Genomic DNA, 20,550 nt, shown 5'->3' on the forward strand with positions numbered 1-20,550 from the left:
TTCCCGTCTTCGGGCGGCTTTAATCAGCCGAAATATTAATTAAAAACTCTGAAGCGCTAATTTTCGCACTCATTCTTCCGAGTAGCAACAATCTCGCGCGTTGAAGATAAAAATGCTTTATTTCGAAACGTGTTGCTACTGCTCGCTTTCAAATCGTAGACTGTGTTAATCAAAAATTTGTAAGTTTACAAAATCTATAGGTATAAAGAAGAATGTTTGTTTGTTTGTTCGCGTTATTGATTTCTGATTAATTATGATCAATTTTTTGCCACATTTAATGTACTAAAATTAAATATAGGTGAAATATTGGATGGAACTTGAGTTTTTACGACCATTTGGTTAGAAAGACGAAAATCATTAAAAACTGCGTGTCATTGTTGCTGATAATGTGAGAGAATTAGTTTATTTTTCTGCCAAGATTTTTTATCTGGGTTCCATAATGCATCAGAGTGAAAACCGTTATGACTATGTATATTGTTTTTTTGCATCGTTACTAGAGAAGGATTACATCGGTGTCGTTCTCTCTATTGTTAGATAAATTACTCTCGATCCAACTGGCATCGGGTATTTCTGCTAGTCTTATGTCTTATGTCTTAACTTTGGGTAAGAGGCAATCGGCCTAGTGCGGCCTTTACCAATATATTATACTTGATTTTTCTAAATCTTGAGGATCAAGGAAGAATCCACTAGAATGGAAAGTATTTGTACATACTCTGCACTAGAATTCAGAGATTTTTAATGGAGGCTCCAGTGTCGCCATCTGTTGAGAGATTAGTAAATCTGCTAGTTTAATAATCGGCTTAAGTTTAATAATCGGTTTTATAATCGGCTTAATATATATGAGCGGCTTAAGTGCTTAGTTTATTGTTGCCATTCGAAAAAATGAGTTTGGAAATTAACGTTCCCGAAGATTTTAATTAATATCTCGGCCGATTAAAGTACGAAGATTTTAACGGTATCGATGGATACGGAGAATTTTTTGTAATCCGATGATACGCGTCTCGAATTTCGTCTTCGGCGCCGTTCCGTAGATATTCGAGAAAAAATAATTTGGCACGTAGCCAAATCCCTCTAAACCCAAGAAAGAAAGTGCAAAATGTAGAGGAAAATCAGTTTTTAATTAATATCTCGGCTAATTAAAGGCCTATGAAGACGCGAAGGGTCAAAATGGCGTGCCACGGACCTGCGGAATCCAACGGTGTGCTTCGCTAAGCCAGGGAGCCGCCAGCCGTTTCGGAGGAGATGATGTTACTTCCCCCCATATGTATATACGGAATAAGTGTCTGTTTGTCGCCGATAGTTTATTGGTTTCTTGCGTAACTCTACTAGCCAATGGGGTGAAGTTGCCACGGCCCAGGGTTACTATTTCAATTGAGACGTAGACAATTTCCCTTAAAATTTGTCTTTGCTATTACCATCCATAAGTGTCAGGGCCAAACGCTTAAGCATGTTGGCATTTTTTCCCTAAGTGTGCATTTGGACGCGGCCAACTTTATGTTGCCTGTTCAAGAGTTCGTGAAAGAACGGACGTAAAATTAAAAATAATGGATGGTCCTCTGCGAGCTTAAAAAGGATGGAAAAATCTATAAAAGAAATGCTATGTACAAAGAAATCTTTGACATGTGAATTAACATTTTATTATTTAAATCTCATTTATTTATTGAGCTATCTGTGGCTCTTAAGAAATGAACCACCAGTGGTTTCCTTCATTGCACTCTACTTTAAGCAATTAAGCAAGTAGAAGGGGGAAACCCCGTGGGTCAGTAAGCAAAGGGGCTTCCTCGCCGCCTGCCTGGGTAATTTATGTTGAATTAGCAGACATTTTTGCCCAAATCATTTTAATTACAATTTATAATATCTAGAACAGCGGTCATTTCGTATGACCGTAGGGCCTTCTAGTATATACATTGGTGTGCTAAAATTAAGGACGAAGTCGAAAAATTAGCATATCAGCTGAACGAAGAGGCAGAGCGGACAAAAGACCAATCAGGAGATTAAGTAAGGCAATGTACGGTAGCACATGCGCAGATATGCAGGTAGACGTGATGGGGGAGTGTCTGAGTAGTATAAAGCATGTTGTCGGTGTAAGATCAGTATTTCTGGTAAAGAGATTGCACGCCGTATAGCATTAAAATCACACCGAGTTGCTGCTTCAGCGAGAAATGGCGAATAATCAATCTGCTAGACGACATCTGGATGCTTCTACCCGAGGTCGAATCATTGGGAAGTTGGAGGAAGGCCGCAGTGTGACAAGTGTGGCTGCAGAGTTCGGAATTGCTCACAGCACCGTTTCACGACTTTGGAGACAATTTCAAACTACAGGAACAGCTATCCGGGGGTTTAGTAGTGGTCGTCCACGAGGAACCACACCCGCAGATGACCGGTATATTGCCTTACAGGCCAGAAGAAACAGGCGCCAGACAGCGGGAGAAATCGCTAGACACACGACACAGGCGACTGGACGACCGATATCGCGTTTTACCGTGGCCAGAAGACTGCACGGTGGTGGTCTGTTTACACGACGTCCTGTACGGTGTGTACATCTAACGCCTGACCATCGGAGAAGGCGTTCTCTGTGGTGCCGGGAACACCGGAATTGGAGAGACACTGAATGGAAACGAGTACTCTTTACAGATGAGAACAGATTCAGTTTGAGTAGCGATTCTCATCGCATACTCATCTGAAGAGAACGGGGAAGCTGCAATCATCCCTTGAACATCATTGAAAGGGACGGCTATGGAGGTGGCGGTGTTCTCGTTTGGGGAGGCATCACGCTTGGTAGTCGTACAGACCTTCACATCTTCGACGCAGGTTCAGTCAACGGGACCCTTTATTGTAACGAGATTCTTCTTCCATATGTGCGTCTTTTTAGAGGCGCTATGGGTCCGCAGTTCCATTTCATGGACGACAATGTACCATGTCATCGCACAGTAGCTGCCGAACAACTCTTAGAGAGTGAGGATATTGAACGTATGGATTGGCCGGCACGATCTCCGGATCTCAATCCCATCGAGCATGTATGGAATTTTCTAGGCAGACGTTTGGCAGCTCGTACCTTACCACCAGCAACGATTCCGGAGCTTCGATTGGCGCTGCAAGACGAATGGGCAGCAATGCCTCAACAACTCATTGACACCCTCATTCTCAGCATGGGCAGACGCTGTGAAACCTGCCTAGCAGTCAGGGGAGATCATATCCCCTATTAAAGAGCGGATGTTTCTTGCTGGACACCCATCACAGGGATGTTTTGGCCTTCAGTCGCATTGCGCTCCATGCTACTTTTTCAATAAAGCTTCTTTTTATCCCTCTGATTTCTCTTTTAGTAAGTGTTGCTTACATTACCCATGTCCTTACGTATTGGGGATCTTACGGTATTAAATGTGTTGATTTGGAAAGCTTTTGTACAAAGTTATATTGAAAAAACCGTCTCGTCCTTAATTTTTGCACACCAGTGTATATATAAGCGAAATACCACTGACTCATCACGAGATCTTCGAAACTACAAGTATACACCCGATTGACTTGAAATTTTGTATAGTTAATCAATCCACGATGTAGACGCGCACTAAGAACGAATTTTAGGTAAATCCTGTCCAAAATGGATTTTTGTTATACAATAGAAGTTTCTCATACATTTGGTTTTCAAATCCAAGTTCAGAATTTTCTTTTATTGTTGCCAAAACTAGATAAGAAATACAATGTTGCCAGTGAATGCATTTTCCTTTAAAATTATTAAATTGGTAAATAACTTGCATTTATCGAGTAAATACAAACAACATTTAAATATTAAGGTTAATAATAACATTTGTATTTAAGTGTTATCATAAGTTTAATGTTAATGTTAATAAATGTTGTTATTAAAAGAAATAAAAATGTTGCTTTTTAAAAAAAAATTATACATAAAAAATCAAGGATAAATAATTATAATTGATTAAAAATTTTGATAACAAAGATAATAACATTTATTTTCATGAAACTTATGATAAGATTTAAATATATATAAACCTTAGTTTTATGTCGGCAATTTTTCGTGTTGTAGGCCTACTGGGAATCCCGCCACATTAAACAATGGGGGACGCATCCCAATACGCAGTACCTCATGGGTGATGGGGAAAATCTGTGTATTCACTGACTGGCACTATATTTACCGACTTTAAAATAAAAAAAAATTACATTAATTATCACTTCGAAATTAGACATTTCGTCCATATAAGAAGTCTAGGTTCACATTCAAATAGATAGTGTGCTCAGCAAAGCGAGAGGTATCAGCTAGTCGCTATGGTAAAGATATATAATCATCTGCCTTATTATGTATAAAGATTTTTATCAGAAAACTGGAAACTTCCCAAATTTTAATTTGATAGAAAATGCGTCAATACGTTGCAGCTTATTTTAAATTTAATATTTTTAGGCAGCATGCTTTTCAGAAAACGAATTCAATAGTCTCGCAGAATTTCTGAACATATTATCGAGCGATCATTTCGTACATGTCATATACGTGTATTCTATGTGTAACCTCCCATCCTCCTACTCTGCATCATATTCCCTTCTGTGAGAAACTTCATTATCGTTCGCCTGACAACGGAATTCGTGATTGGGCTTTCGAAAACACCGATTCGGTAAACGATTTCGATCTAACTTAAGTTAATCAACGCCCTCTAGCGGTTACGACATCTCTGTTCTGTTCTGGAAAGCTAGGTCATTATCGGGAAACGTAGGTTTGGGCCAATATCCGCCCCAGGGCACTCGCAGATTGAGACGACAATCATGATCATGGAACGAACAACATATTGTCTGATGAAATGTACAGATTTGTTGAAATATCCTTTTATTACCTTGGCAGTTTATAGACTGGTGCTGTTTATTCCATGTTGCGAAGAACGTAGCAAAAAAAATTTGACTCTGCTTGAAAATTATTAGCGTATTTGGTTGCAGGAAAAGTTGTTATGTTTGAAGTTTTAAAGTTAAATTGTAGATATCAGAATAATTGCACAGTTTGGAAATAATAGCAAATTTAAATAATTTAATTCATAAAAATCAATTTCCAAGGATTTTGGGCATTTATAGATTTGATTATTTGCTGCATATTATTACAATTTTTTAAGCTTCACCAAACAGAAACCGTTACCATTCATTAAGAGAAAATCTTTTATGATAAGAATTTATTGTTTGCATGATAATAAGAATTTCAGATTAGAAACAAACCGTCATTATTTATTATTTCAGTGAAAATTGCTGCAGTAATATATTATTAAAAATTCGCAGTTTTTCTCTGGCTCTCTCGATATCCTTTTTAAAACAGAGTTGAAATATAATAAATATTTCTTAAAAATCTGATGTGTACACCACATGACTTCCTTCCATGGAATATTCAATTATACGCATTTTTTCCTGCATTTCATTTAAACTTATTGAATTGGATTAAATCTTCTTCGTCGATAGCGCATAAAGCACAACAGAATAAATGCACTCTTTAAAATTCATTGTATTTGTTTACCATAGCGACACTCTGGCATTAGGCTCACTTAACAGCGTCACATCTGATTAATTTATAACTCTAAAGGCGCAAAAATTATATCACCTGAAGAATTATCTAATCGTTGCCACAGGTTCTATTCAAATACTATAATAAATCTAAAACGATGTATAAAAGAAATTAGATAAATAAAAAGGAAATATTTGTTGCTGCGAAGCTTAGTTTTTTTGAATTGGCAACAAATCCACTATTCTGCTAAGTTTCAAATGTAAACAAATATGGCTGCTAAGGTAAAAATTTAGGCATTAGCGCACTTAAACAACTTTTAAATTGTTGATAATTCTACAAATATTGCATGCAGGTTAACTAAAGACATAAAATCCTTAAGCGGAAGATAGGAACAACATAGTTCAGTCATTTTTAAAGCAAAAAATGCCTAATTTACCAACACATAAGAAGAAAAAAAAAACAGAGCTCATGGAACCGAGTAACAGAGTAGGTATATTTATTTACTTTTGGTGCGGCCGATTGCCAACGAAAATTTCAGTAACAGGGGTCCAACCCGTAAAACTGACACAACATAGGAAGCCCATTGTCATCCAAAATAATGCAGTAGGTATCGGAGTTGAGCTTACCATGAATGGGGACCAAGGGTCCCAGCCCATACCAGGAGAAAAACCCCCCGACCATAATTCCACCTCCGCCGAACTTGACTGTTGGCACAATGCAGTCTGGCAAGAGACGTTCTCCAGGTAGACGCCAAACCCAGACCCTGCCATCCGAACTGTAAATGGTGAACTTTGATTCGTCACTCCAAATAACCCGTTTCCACTGACTTACGGTCCAATTTCGATGTGCTTTGCACCACATTAACCGAGCAGCGCGGTTGGACTTTGTGATCAAAGGCTTATGGGCAGCAGCACGACCATGAAAACCAAGCAGATGTGCTCCCTTACGGATGGTATTCATTGAAACAATACAATTGGATGACTGTTGAAACTCCTCGCGGATGAGAATCCTCGGTTGGGTGAGGTTCTTCCGAATTTCTCTGGACAGCACTCGTCGGCCTCTATCTCCCAGTTTCGTTGGTCTGCCGACTCGGGGCACATTCCGACAATCACCGCTCACCTTCCACTTCTTAATCACATAGGACACTCTCGATTTTGGGTACTTCAGATCGCTAGATATGTCCGTTAAGGATCGGCCACATTTGTGATACCCGATAATTATACCTTTCTCGAAATCAGAGAGCTCCGAACTGCAAGGCATCTTGCATGCGACTGAAGCCGATGCTGTTTCCTACACGATATATACCGGCGGAGTCCGTGACGTACCTTAGGACCATATATATCGTCATTTGCATAGGTGTCCAAATACTTATTGGTAGTCAGTGTATACAGAAGATATATAATGTTCTGATTCTAGTCAAAACGCACATTTATTTAATTTCCTATAAAATATTTTCGTGTTCTACCTGGGCCATGTCTGCTGACAATTTCTATTGTGTATCAATTTATATTAATGCTTAATTATTTGTCAATACTTTTACTATTTATCAATAAACTTTAAAGAAGCTTTTCTTTGGGCGATCGTTAAAATTTGACGTTAGTCCAGAAGGGAAAGTCTCGAAACGGCATTTTGCATTGAATGACTACAAACGGCTGAATCCCTTTTTAAATTGTTGCCACCAAATTTTATCGCCCTGTATTATATTTAAAGAAACCAAATAGTGCAGAATCTGCATGCATGCATGTATGTTTCTCGTATTATGAAAAAACAACGGTACATAAAGTCATCAAATTATGAATGACATAGTCCTCCATCTAAACATGATTACCTGGAAGCTAAAATTTACAATTTGGAATTTATTTTATTTTTAGCCCAAAGTGGCGTTATCACAAATGCTTTCGAAACGTGTTTGTGTGTGTAAATGAAAAAATCTGATACGGATACCACATGACTTCTTTATGCGGCCTATTAAATTATGCGCATTTTCCACATTTCATTTAAACTTATTTCCTCGAATTTCATTTAAGATATATTTCTCATTCAATTAATGCAGTTTTCGTTTCGCGGCAAGACAAAAATACATAAAACCTCAAAATATCTTCGTTAAAAATTAAAAAATATAGAAAAACATAAAACACCAAATTCAGTTAAAACAGTTAAAAAAAATTACAGTTAAATTTAGAGTTTCTACGCAAAAACAAGCAAATTGACTGGCGGGCAAAAGGGCAGATTTTTCAGTGCACAAAACGGAAAGTTATTTTTGGTCCCACTCGTCAAAAAGGTGCAGAAACTGACTTAATTCGCTCCTCTGCTAAGTTTGCAATGTAAACAAATCTGACTGCTAAATTAGGCTAATCCTTTTTACAACCCGTTTTGAGAAAGAGTCCTTTATTCTGACCTTATGTACAGATGTCATGCAAAACCATCGTTAAATTGCATTCGATAGCGGTCAAAATGGATATTTTCGTTGAAATATAACACCCGAAAATTTTCGCGGTTACAATACTTGCTTTATTTCGTACGAGGAAGTAAAAATGCCCGTTTGGACGTAATATAAAATCTGAAAACTTTCAGATATTATTGTTTTTTTTTATTGCTTTTAGTACCTTTTTTATGATCAATGAAAATTAAAATCGTCTGATCTCTAAATCCTGCTATCATAGAAGGCACGATATCACGAAGGCAAAAACTACGCGATATCTTAAAAGTTCGAAATATTTTTGAAAAATGCTTGACTTCGGCACATTATATTCAAAATTTGAAAAATTATGTTTCTGTCAATTCAACGATGTAAAGTTAAAGTTTCTGTGTGATTATAAGCTCGACCGTTTAACAATAAGTACATGTGAGAAAAATTCAATACTAAATTAAAAAAAAGAAACATGTAACCTTGAAGAAAAAGACTTCCTTTAGAAGTAATTGTATTAGAAATATATGTGCATGAAAAATTTCAATTCCTAGACTATATGATCTGTAAAACAGACGATCGAGAAGGATAATTTATTTCGAGATTTAATGCCAATTAAAGAGAGATGGAAGTTAATTAAAATCAACTAAAAATTAAAAGTACACAGCAAGAAACATACAATGTACTACGTTAACAGTTTACGCATGTTTCTGTAGATATTCTATAATTACAATTAAATTTTGATTTTCATTGGGAAAATAACATAATGATGCGATAATTATAGAGAAATCCTATCGTAGTAGCACACGGTATATGGTGCTATAATGCTAGAAAGACCTTATATAATTTATGCTAATGGTTACATTAATAAGATATGCTTTAAAATAATTATTAGATGTATAGGATACTTTCAAATAGCTCAATATAGTATATTTATAAGCAATATAATACTTATACATTACAGAAAATAAATGAAAGAAATCTTATGACGTTGGGATATTAAAAGCAGGTTTGTATTTTTCGTTTCTTCTTGTTACAGAAATGAAAAGAAATTTTGAAGAATCAAATATTTCTTCTTTTCCTGAAAATGAGAATTTCAAATTTACCTAAAATTTATACAGTAAAATTCATCGTCCAAATGTTCTCATATTCTAGATGTAGAATATAACATTGATTTCAGATTTCTTTTTAAGCAAAAGTCATTCCGAAGGTTCATAAATTTTTCAAATATTTGGCATTGCATAATAGTGAAAAATTCCGTTTTTATTATACTTAACTTCCTTATGCTAACGCTGCATACATCCTGGGCATCTCTTGCCCCAAATTAAAAATGAGTTGGAGAACTTGAAATCATTTAGTCATTTATGAAAGATATTGTACGTACACTGTGATATCTCAGTGCGAATAAGTAACGTACTCCGAGAAGAAAAAAAGAGAAGTTTTATGCTTGAACCTTGTGTGAATTCCGTATTTATTTACCAGATTAAATAGTCTTGTACTGTATGAATAATTAGCACACATGAGAAATTATTATCAACAGACAGAAATAGAATGAGATATCTTACCTAAAACTGCAGTATGAAGAGCTCCGAATATTGGATAATGAACAAGCAACACTGTAAACGATATCATCTGAAAATAGAGAAAATGGTGTGAAAAAGAAATTATTTTTCAACTAAATAGAAGTTATAAATTATTGCATTAATTCATGCGATTATAAAATTTATACATTTTATCTTTTTATCAAAACACATGCATATTCTAAAAATTTGCAACTTCTCTCATTTCAAAGCATCAGGCTAATAGTTACACACAGAAAAGCATCAGGCTAATAGTTTTTTTAATTAGTTGGCAAAATCAGCGCGTTTGGTTTGGTTTAGATCAGCGGTCGCCAACCGGTGGTCCACGACAACTTACAGAAAAATTGGGGCATTATTTATATTTTTATGAAGATTCAGTTTATAAATTGACGAGTAACAAAACTTATTATGGAATATGGATTATACTTTTTTTAATTTTAGCTACTACTTTCAGCGAAATTTCTTCTGAATTTAGCGACATTTTAGCTACTTTTGCAGGTGTATCTAGCGACATTTGAATGTGAGAGTTGGCATCCATGGATATGCTGCTCTTATCAATAATAGCGCGAACTGGAATTCTTTTTCGTTTTGAATTACAAACGTATGCTATTGTAGTCGTTAATAACACAGTTTTTCTCCGTGTCAATAGGCAACTTGATGGATTTTTGTGAGAACCATCTGCATTCTTGTATATAATTGCATCACTGGAAGTTTCCGTTTTTGGTTTTGTCTAACTGTTGATCGATGGCGCCATTGCTGAGTAAGCGATGATTATTATGTTTACAATAATTAAAAATTGGCGGCATAACACTTTCTGTTTATTAATATTGTTTTGCGTTTGCTGGTTTGTTCTTGCTTTTCGTGAAGTTCCTTTTCCGTGATGGAAAAGTGAATCCGTGATGAAGCTTATTGTACAGAAAGCTCTTCTGTGATGAAGCTTTCTGTACAATAAGGTAAGATTTTTGTACTTTTCATCTAATTTTTCAATCTGAACAAAATATGTGTATTAGTGAGATGGTAATAGTGTTTTAATTGTTACTCATAATCAGGCGCGTAGCCCTGAATTTCCATAAAGGCATGCTGCTGAACACCAAATGTTTCGAAAATTATATTAAGAAATGAAAACTAGAATTACATGTATTGGAAAGTTGAATATTGTTTGTGCGCATTAATATATTGTTTTTAAAATCGAATTTAAGTTTTTTTTAAATTCATATTATTGATCCGCCAAATATAAAATTATATATGTAATGGTCCGTGAAGTTCTGAGGGTTGACGACCGCTGGTTTAGATTATCATGCCAAAGCACGGGCGGCTTTTTCGGGCTATTTAATCTAAGGGAGGGATGCCTTAGTAAAGTACTTTTTAAAATAAGCTGGTCTTGTTCTGTTTGGGAGTACTCTAGTAGAAAAAAATTGCGAACAGCCCAAAACTGTGTTCTGCCCAGAACTCACCATGGTATGTGAGAAACTCACCATGGTATGTGAGAAATAGCAAAATACATGTATAACTGCAAACTGAACAACAATTAAGGTTACTACTAATTGTTCAGTTTGCAGTTATTACTATGAGGTTTCCAAAAAACTTTTATGATAAGCAAAAACTTATTGACAATCTTGCTATCAGAACTTGTGACTATTATGTTAAAGATTCCATGTACAGCAAAAGGCCAATATCAGTTCTCAATATACAAAAGGAATGGTTTCTACATTTATTTCCCTAAATCTGTAGTTCTACCTTATTTACATTTGATTTTCTTTGACTTTTATCTGGATTTTTTTTGTTTTATATAGTAACCTCGTCTTATTTTTGTACGTGCTCCCGTACATATTTTTCATCATACAACAAAGATTCGTTCTTGCCTATTACTCTATTTTCATACCATATTTTCAGGACATGCTCAAACATATTTTGCTATAATTTTGCAGTTTTTTTGCGCTACTTGCTTCGACCTGTAGGGGTTGGACTGATAAAGATACAGATTGCTTTATATTGTTTTTCTAATAATATTTTAAAATTTTTATTTTTGTCTTTGTCAGTTCAGAAACAGATCGTTTTATTTATTTGCTTCTTTTGTTGCTCGATCCCCCTGATAATGATGCGATAATTTTTAAAGTTGTTTTTAAAATTTTATTTGGCATTTTTGCTATTATTTGTTGCTGCTATCAGGTCAGAATTGGATTAAATTTTGAACTACTATTTTTACTTTGTATTTATTTATTTTTAAAAGATACTTTTACTTTATTTTGCATATATATTTATGTAAAATATAAAACAGCTAATATGCAAAATATAAAATCTAGCTTTGAAATAATAAATTAAGAGCCCTTTAACTTCCCTTCCATTCTAAAAATAACAGCAATAAATTTGTCTCCCTGCAGTTCTGATGCGCTCTTACCGATGAAATAGAAACCCAAAATCCTGTACATTGTCATGTGATCTGAAATGGAATTTGGTATAAAAAGGTCAATTGCGTCACGTACCATGCGCCTTTTGGCAAAATTATGATACAAACAGAGACACCACATCTTTGTGGTATTCTGGCAATACTAGACTCAGTCAGTCAACTCTTTCTCTTACTTCGTGTCGCTGCTTTGCACTGCCGCCAGCCTCGTAGTTTATTTTTCTAAATTCGTCAATTGTTTAAGATGTAAGCTGTTAAAAAATTGGGATGTGTATAGCGCACCCACAGTGATAATGTAAATTATCCAAGAATAAGATTATGTGTGGAATTTACCGTTATGTGTGTTCTCCGAGTGTCATCTTGGTAACTACGCAGCAAAGTCTACAAGTTATGATGCAGTCCCAAGCCGTTGCAGCTATCACCAAGTCATCTTATTTCATATAATAACGTAGTCTTTTCACAATATATATCACAATATATACATATGTGTGTGTGTGTATTTATATACGATTAGTGCAGCTGATTGCAACGAAAAAAGGGAGATGCACAGCCCCATATACAAAATTTCAATGTTCTACGGCTACTCGTTCTTGAGTTATGCGAGGTACATACATACGTACGCACAGACGTCAAGAAACAACAAATCTCATCTGTATCAATTTCAAATCCATTTTACTATCCGTTTCGGAAAACATATGCAGATGTCACGTAGAAATATCGTTCAAATGGATTCGAGAACGGACAAAATGGATATTTCCGTTGAAATATGAAACCTGAAATTTTTCTCCGTTACAGTACTTCCTTTACTTCGTACAAGGAAGTAATAAGTACTGAGAGCAGTTTGATTTACACACATTCATCCATCAAAAGAACGATTATACAATTAAATCCTCCTGCGTATTAACTGGACTTAACTTCTCGTAATAGCTCAGTTGTTTCTAAAATAAAAAGGTTGCATTGAAGGTACAAAATGCTTTTCTAATGCAGCTGCTATCCGATAGAATTCGTACCAGTACTCTAAAATATTTCCTAAAAGTCAGCTTCAGGTGGCCTTAAGCAGTGGGAACGCCGTTTAGGTCAGCGCATAATGCACAAAATGCACAAAAGAAGTAGTTTTAAAGGCGAGGGGTCATACATATTTTTGTATACTGGTCATACATATTTTGTATACTTTTGATGGTGTAAGTATACCTTTTAGATATGGATTTCGGAATTAAATTGTTATAAGAACTTTGGTTCAATGTCAACAAAGATTATCAAAAAACAAAAACTTTTGCGTCTAAATGAACGCGTTTACTGCAGTACTAGAAAGCCCGGCGCTCATACAAAATGACCACTGTTCTAGATATTATAAATTGTAATTAAAATGATTTGTGCAAAGGTGTCTGCTAATTCAAAATGAATTACACAGGGCAGGAAGCGAGGACGTCCCTTTGCTTATTGCCCCACGGGGTTTCCCCCTTCTACCTGCTTAACTGCTTAAAGTAGAGTGTAATGAAGGAAACTACTGGTGGTACATTTCTTAAGAGCCACCGCTAGCTCAATAAATAAAGGTGATTTAAATAATAAAATGTTAATTCACATGTCAAAAACTTCATCCCAATGTCTAGTACAGTCACGCAAGAAACCAATAAACTATCGGCGACAAACAGACACTTAAGCCGCATATAATAAAGATATTTATTTATTTCATTTAATTTGTTTTTTCGTCGTTGCCGGTTGCATATTTTCGAATTCTATTATATAGAGATGTTAAATTATTTATTAAATGTTAAATTCACGTGCTCTTGTATTTTTAATTTTCCGGCTTAGCTTCCTCATAATATTCGTCACGAACTGCACTGGACGGGGAATAAAACAATTTATAGTTACGTAAGCAACCAATAAACTATCGGCGAGAATCACGTAAGCCGCATATATATAATGTCTTTATTATTCTACGCAGTTTAACTATAATGATATCTACTTTCATCAGGTTATTCATATAACCGACTACAAAGGTCACGGTCTATCTCTCTTGCATTCGCTTTAGATACTCTCGGACTAAGATGAAGTCATCATCATCTCTGGAATCCAGACATATCTTTCGAAGTTGTCAACGTCCGCTCACATATTTCCGGCTAATAAAAATGAAAAATGACTCCGCATCCGGAAATTGGTTTTTCGTGTTTCTGGGATTATTATTTACGAGATGTAAGAAAGAAAAATTTTCTAGATGAAAATATTCTGGTATGCACCATTTATTTCAACTCTATCTGGAGCGGAGAGAGAAAAGGCAAGTTCAACAAAGCTTCTAATATTTTCCTTCAAAAGAGAATTTTAGAAATTCATTTTTGTATTTTAATATCATTTGGGAATAATTATGCTGAAATTTTCTAATATTTCACAAAAGGTTCAAAATAAACGAAATTTGAGCTAAAAATTAAATTTTTTTTTGAAATGAATGATACTTATGATATGTAGTTATTTTATCATGCAGATCATGCGGTTCATAAACTTACATTTTTCTAAAACCTCTTCGATTGATGTATTACACTTCTTAATTAATATTTAGCCTAAAGGAGTAATTTGCCCAAAAGGGCTACTAATTTTATTTTGGCATTTTGCGTTGAATCACTATAACACTTCTTAAATTGTTGCCCCCAAATATTACAGCCCTGTATTATACTTAAATATATTAAATAATGAAAAATCTGCATAAATGTACGTATGTTTCTCGCAATGTGATAAAACAGCTCCTAGAGCCATCCGATTTTGAAAACGGTACGTCTCCACCCGAATATGGGCATCTGGAAGCCCAAATTTGGAATATGTTTTTACAATCGATTTCATATTTTGTAAAACTTTAACGAATTTTTGATTAACAAAATCAAGGATTTCAAAGTGAGTAATGGCAACATTGTACAGGAAAAATAGTTTTATCTCCAGCGCGCGAGACTGTTTATCGGAAATTCTAAAGATATGCTCATTTTAAAATTATTTTGCCATATTGTTCTTGAACCGAATTTTATAGTTTAAGTGCAAAGAACATGGTATTTAATAAATAAAGGTAAAACACGAAACTTTAAAAAATGCTCCTGTAGGCGTAATATAAAATCTGAAAGCTTCCAGATTATTTTAATACCTTTTTTGTATGTCTAAATATTGTAGAGAAATTTTATTTTGATGATCGATTCCCAATAGGAGAAGACATTTTCAAAAGCTAGCTGGCTTTATAAATAGAAATACGTGGACGCCAGCTTCCTGTGCTTTTTTTATGTGTAACGTTATTATGGACTAATCTCTTTTTGCACTTACTAATACATAAGCATCCTACTGAAGGCAGACAGCCTTCATACATTTTGCGGAGGGGGTAGGTAACCATTTTGTCAATAAGGGCTCAATACAGTGAAACGTTACTGAGGGAGTATGGGCTGAAACAAATTCAAAATATTAAAGAGTTTGTTTCAAAAAATAATTAGATATACTTAATTTATAAATGCCAAATCTCACAAAGCTCCGAATCAGAGTGAAAGCTGACATTACAACTCTTCTGCCAATTTATTATAATTAGGATAGAATTATATGTTCTTAAACAGTTATCTAAATCATTATATGTTGTTTTTGATCGATATTTTGTTTTCAGATGCATTATACTTGAAAACAGACATTCGCAACTAAACGTAGTTATAAACAAGTTATAAACAAGTTATTAGTGCTAATTTTCTTAAAATAGAATATATATCATTTGAAATAAATTCCAAAACATGTTAATGTTATCATTAGGACGTGCTTTTAAAATAATATCATTTTGCAGATTTATTATTTCGAATTCTATTTAATCCGTGTTACTAAGCTCAAAATATTCGCCAGTTGACAGCAAATGCGTTTCAGAAGAACGGATTAAGAAGATCATTACAACCTATTCTAATTTTGTGAAATCTGTGAATCGGAAAGAAAATTGGCTTAAAAGATTCTTCATAACTTTTACATACGAGGTAGAATTAAGTGTTTTATTAAAACTTTCAGTGAGATTTTTCAAATCTCGAAAATGTATTAGTGAATCTTTTATGAAACGGGACTTCAGTAACGGTAATTTAATGTTAAACACATTTAATGTACACTGCGGGAAGAAAAGGAAAGGCAATTCTATATCTCCCGTTCTACTGGGCTGATTGACAAAATTCAACTTGCGTTTTTCATGTCTCAAAACCGCGATGTAGGGTATGTATTAGACTTATATATAGCACTCAGTTAATATCGGTATTTTGACACCAAATCGGACTTTTTCTGAAATGACATGCCAAATGTTTCCCACATTTTAATTCTACGACTCAAATTTATGCCAAATTGCCAAGTTCTGTAAAAATCGCACCATTAGTTTTTAAAAAATTAGCTTTCAAAATTTTAGCTTCCCTATGTTAATTAAATTTGATATATATTGTTACGTGCGTACGGGTTCGTAATAGATTGAATGCACAAGTCCGATAAAAAGTTAATAAAATTTATTCTAATCACAAATAAAACAAAATGCTGAAATTTTCTCTCACAGCTATTCATACAATATCAGAATATCATACAGTAAATATACTTTAAACTACTAAAACCTTAAATAGAACACAATTCAAAGCGCAGAGAAAGGTAATCCGATCTGAGAATTACAGCAGCTAAGTAAAACAACAAGAAGTTAGTAAACAACTAAACTGAGATGTTTTTCTCCGGCCTTTTTAATCATGCACGAGGACATTCTGGTAACTTTTATTTTCTCGAGGTTTCTGGAAAGCAAAAGAGTAGAATTACAGTTACAGTTAACACGTAATTGCATTTATTCAATTTAGATATAAATTACGAGATATCTATTTATTAAATGCGTGTGCTCCTGTAATTTTACTTTTTCAGCGTAGCTTTCTCTTAAAACTCGTCACGCGCTACATTGCAAGGAGGAATAAAACAATTTTAATTACAATTCTACTAAAAATAGCTAATTAAATACAAAATCTGTAACAATGTTTATTAATCTAACCTTTTTATTAAACTTATTTGATTCTTCCTTTCACATTTCGAAATTTAGGTTCATTCCAAATAAAATTCGCCCATTTTTCATGATTAATTTTTAAAATTTGTACTTCACAATAATTTTTATAAATTTTTCGAAAAGAATTTTGAATTATAATCTATAAAATATTTGCCATTATCTTAAATTAGACGTATTTCTAAGCATACATGTAAAAAATTAGTTATTTATTCAAAATTTCCGAAGATGCATGAGAATTTGCATTTTGGCGCGTTCTGAAATTTAGCGTAGTTATTATAAACCATAATAACGAAAATAAGATTTACGCACCTTGTTAAAGTTATTTCAAAGAATCAATGATGACCAGTTTCCCGCTCGTTTACAACGAAAAAAAGGAAAGGAAAATAGGTTGCTATAAATAAGGAGATCGCCAAGTGAATTATTCTTGGCGCAAACTGATAAAAACAAGCCAAGATAAATTTTTGAATTTCTCTGTAAATTTCGCCCCACATTATACAAAATTAAATATTTAGGTATAATTTGATCCGTAGAATAGAAACACGGAAACAAATTGGCATGTCATTACAGAAAAGTCCGATTTTGTGTCAAAATCGTATATTAAAACGTATATATTAACTATATATAAATCTAATACATATATAAAGTTGCGTTTTCGAAACATCAAAAACGAAATTTGAATTTCGTTAATCGGCCCATTACAATAGGAGATATAAAATTGTCCCCCCCTTTTTTTGGAGGGGGGTGCAGTATACATATATAGAAAATTCGTAACACTACCAACCAATCACTGTTTTCTAATTGTTTGCAATATTCAAACCTTGATCACAGAAAATCTTTTATTTTTGACTACATTTGCTAAGCTATCTCACATCACTACCTAAAAGAATTAACGAAAAAAATAACCAGAACACTCGCTATTTTCTTCTTACAAAAGTAATTTTAATAATCTGTGTTGCATCTTTCGTGATATTGTACAGTTAATAACTTTTATTACAAGTGACAGTAAATCATTAAAACCAATAGTTTTCGCGCATGATGCATCCTGATGCATGAGACAATGGTATGATACAAATTTAGGAAATGCAGAGCCTTATCTGCATAAAGCAATAAATCCAATGCTCATACCAGTCATCGAACGTGCGCCATCTGTAATAATGGGAGTTAACCTTCTGCAGTAGTAATTCATTAGTCGCTGCAAAATATTTAAATGAGGAATATATATTTTCGCCTCGAGTACACCGCTTTCGTAAAAGGATTTTAAGAAATTCTTTGGCAGAAAAATTATCGAAGACCATTTCTAAGCAAATCGCTAACTGAACTCTGTCCACTGCGTCTGTTGATTCATCCAAATGTAGAGAGCAGAAAACGCACTTTTTCATATCATTTGACAATTGTTAATTGTAAATCATCTAAAACTGCTTCAGTTCTTCTGACTGCTGTCCTGGCTGAGAATTGTAAAGTATTTATAGCCGAAACTATCTCTTATTTATTTTTAAACCCTTCAAATAATGAGAATTTTCTAATATGGCTTCTTTTATTAAATCCCCATCTGTATATGATTTCCTCTTAGCTAATAAATGTGAGATATTGAATTTTGCGATTTTTGAAGCTTTAGACCGTTCCAAAGGTTTAGCAAATATACTTTGTTGTTTCATAATAACTGGATTTAACCAAGTTATCTTTTTTCTTCTTACTTCGAAGCGCACAGGATAGTTGGCATCAAAGTTTGAATGAACGATTTGGAGATGTTTTTCGATGTTACTTTTCTTGTGTATCGTCACACTATTATTTCACATTAAGCTGAGGCATTTGCCGTTGAAACAAAAAAAAAAAAAAAAAAAAAAAAAAAAAACTATTCTCCACAGTCATCATTAAAACTCAGTAATCATTAGCCCAAAGTGGCATTACCCCAGAAGGCCAATAGTTTCGAAACGCCGTTTTGCATCAGTATAAATGTTCGTTTCCCTTTTCATATTGTTGCCACCAGATATTATCGTCCTTTATTATATTTAAAGAAATTAAATATTGAAGAAGCTGCATGATTATATGTATATTTCTCGTATTGTGGAAAAACTACGGTACTTAGAGCCATGAGAGTTTGAATAACGTAGTCCTTCACCCGAATATAGGTACCTGGAAGTCCGAATTTAGAGTTTCGAATTTGTTTTGCTTATTTCATATTTTGTAAAAATTTAACGGATTTTTTTATTAACAAACTGAACGATTTCAAAGCGAGCAATAACAACACTGTACGGGGCGGGGACATTATTATCTCCAGGGCGCCGAGATTCTTTCGGAAATTCTAAAGATAAGCTATTTTTAAATGTTTTTAACCAAAGGGATATTACCCTAAATACTCTCGAAACGTGTATGTTTGTGTAAATGAAAAAAAGTCCCCTTTGGACGTAATATAAAATCTGAAAGTGTTCAGATTTAAAAAAACAAATTGTTTTTCTATATTTGCTCTTTTGTTTTATAATTATGAACGGTCTGCTGTATATAAAGTCCGTTTAACAAGCATGATATGCAATTAATAGTGCGTAACGTTGTAAGGATCCTAAGTTTTACTAAAGTTTATTTTATTTTAAAATTGTACTATCACTTCTTATTTTCTACTTCCGGCCAGAATTAAATGCTTTAACTTGTTTATGCAAATTATCTTGCTAACGCCCAAGTACTTAAGTTGTGGCTTTTTGCCAAGCGAGAGAGAGAAGGAGTTTTAGTAAGCAAGTCGCTTGCCACTGTAGTTTTACGAGTTTTCACTCGTTTGCTGGTTGCCTTTAACCCTCTGAGCGTTACGGGGTTAGCCTTGAAATTTCAAAGTTCCTAATTTTCCGGCCTGAACGCTGAGAGAACTTCTTGAACATAGCTTGAGTAAGCTCCCTGTTCCTATTCAGGATCATTCATGTTTCCAACGCAAATAAAGAGAAACACAAGACCTGACAACGTGACTATATTGCGTGATTGTGTCACAACTACTCAAAATACGTGAAGCTTATTTGAGCTTTCCAACTAGTTTGTGGATCGTGAGTGAATTGATATCTAGAGCGCAGGTTATAATCGTAATCGACTGGAGTCGAGTCATTCACAGGAAAGTTAGATTATTTAGTTTAAATACTCAGTATCGTCGACTTACTATATCGTTCGGTTCGTATGTTGAATCAGTAATATCAAAATTTCAATAAAAGGTTATAGAAAAAAGTAAAATAAATTATATTGCTATATAACCTACAAAGCAAATTTGCATCAGAAAAGTATCTAAAATACACTTTAAAAAAATTTCTTGAAATATCGCTAGTAGTAACCGGAATGTCGTCAACTACGATTACTGCTTCACTTTTCATGAACAGTGTTATTTTGTGCGAACTTTTTGATTTTCATTTTATCAAAAATGTCACGATTTGGATCTTCATTGGCCATTTTTTCAACTCTTGCTAATCTTTTAAAGTTTGAATCCATAGTTTTCAACGTAGAAGTTGATTTAGCAAAGCATTCAATCAATCATACGCAGTAAACTGTTTCTTTTTTCTGGTTCAGTTTGCTCATATTCTTTTCTTCTTCAATTCTTTTTTGTTAAAATTCATTCAGTTCCTTATTTAGTTCTAAATTAGCAACAATGCAGCATCTTCAACTTCCAATTCCGAAAAAAAAAGTCTTTAG

The 20,550-nt window shown here is 34.1% G+C and overlaps 1 protein-coding gene across 2 annotated transcripts in view; it reads right to left on the bottom strand.

Moving 5' to 3' along the window:
* The window catches only part of LOC118191989 (neuropilin and tolloid-like protein 2), a 237,639-nt gene that overhangs the window by 116,170 nt on the left and 100,919 nt on the right, over positions 1-20,550 (bottom strand). For both annotated transcript variants that reach the window (XM_035362866.2, XM_035362865.2), the window contains exon 2: positions 9,458-9,524. In XM_035362866.2, coding sequence (XP_035218757.1) covers positions 9,458-9,524 — 67 coding nt within the window. The remainder of the gene's footprint in view (positions 1-9,457; positions 9,525-20,550) is intronic.

Source organism: Stegodyphus dumicola, chromosome 5 (genome assembly GCF_044657685.1).
Source record: "Stegodyphus dumicola isolate Sdum_Otavi_A_Nest chromosome 5, ASM4465768v1".
NCBI lineage: Eukaryota > Metazoa > Arthropoda > Arachnida > Araneae > Eresidae > Stegodyphus > Stegodyphus dumicola.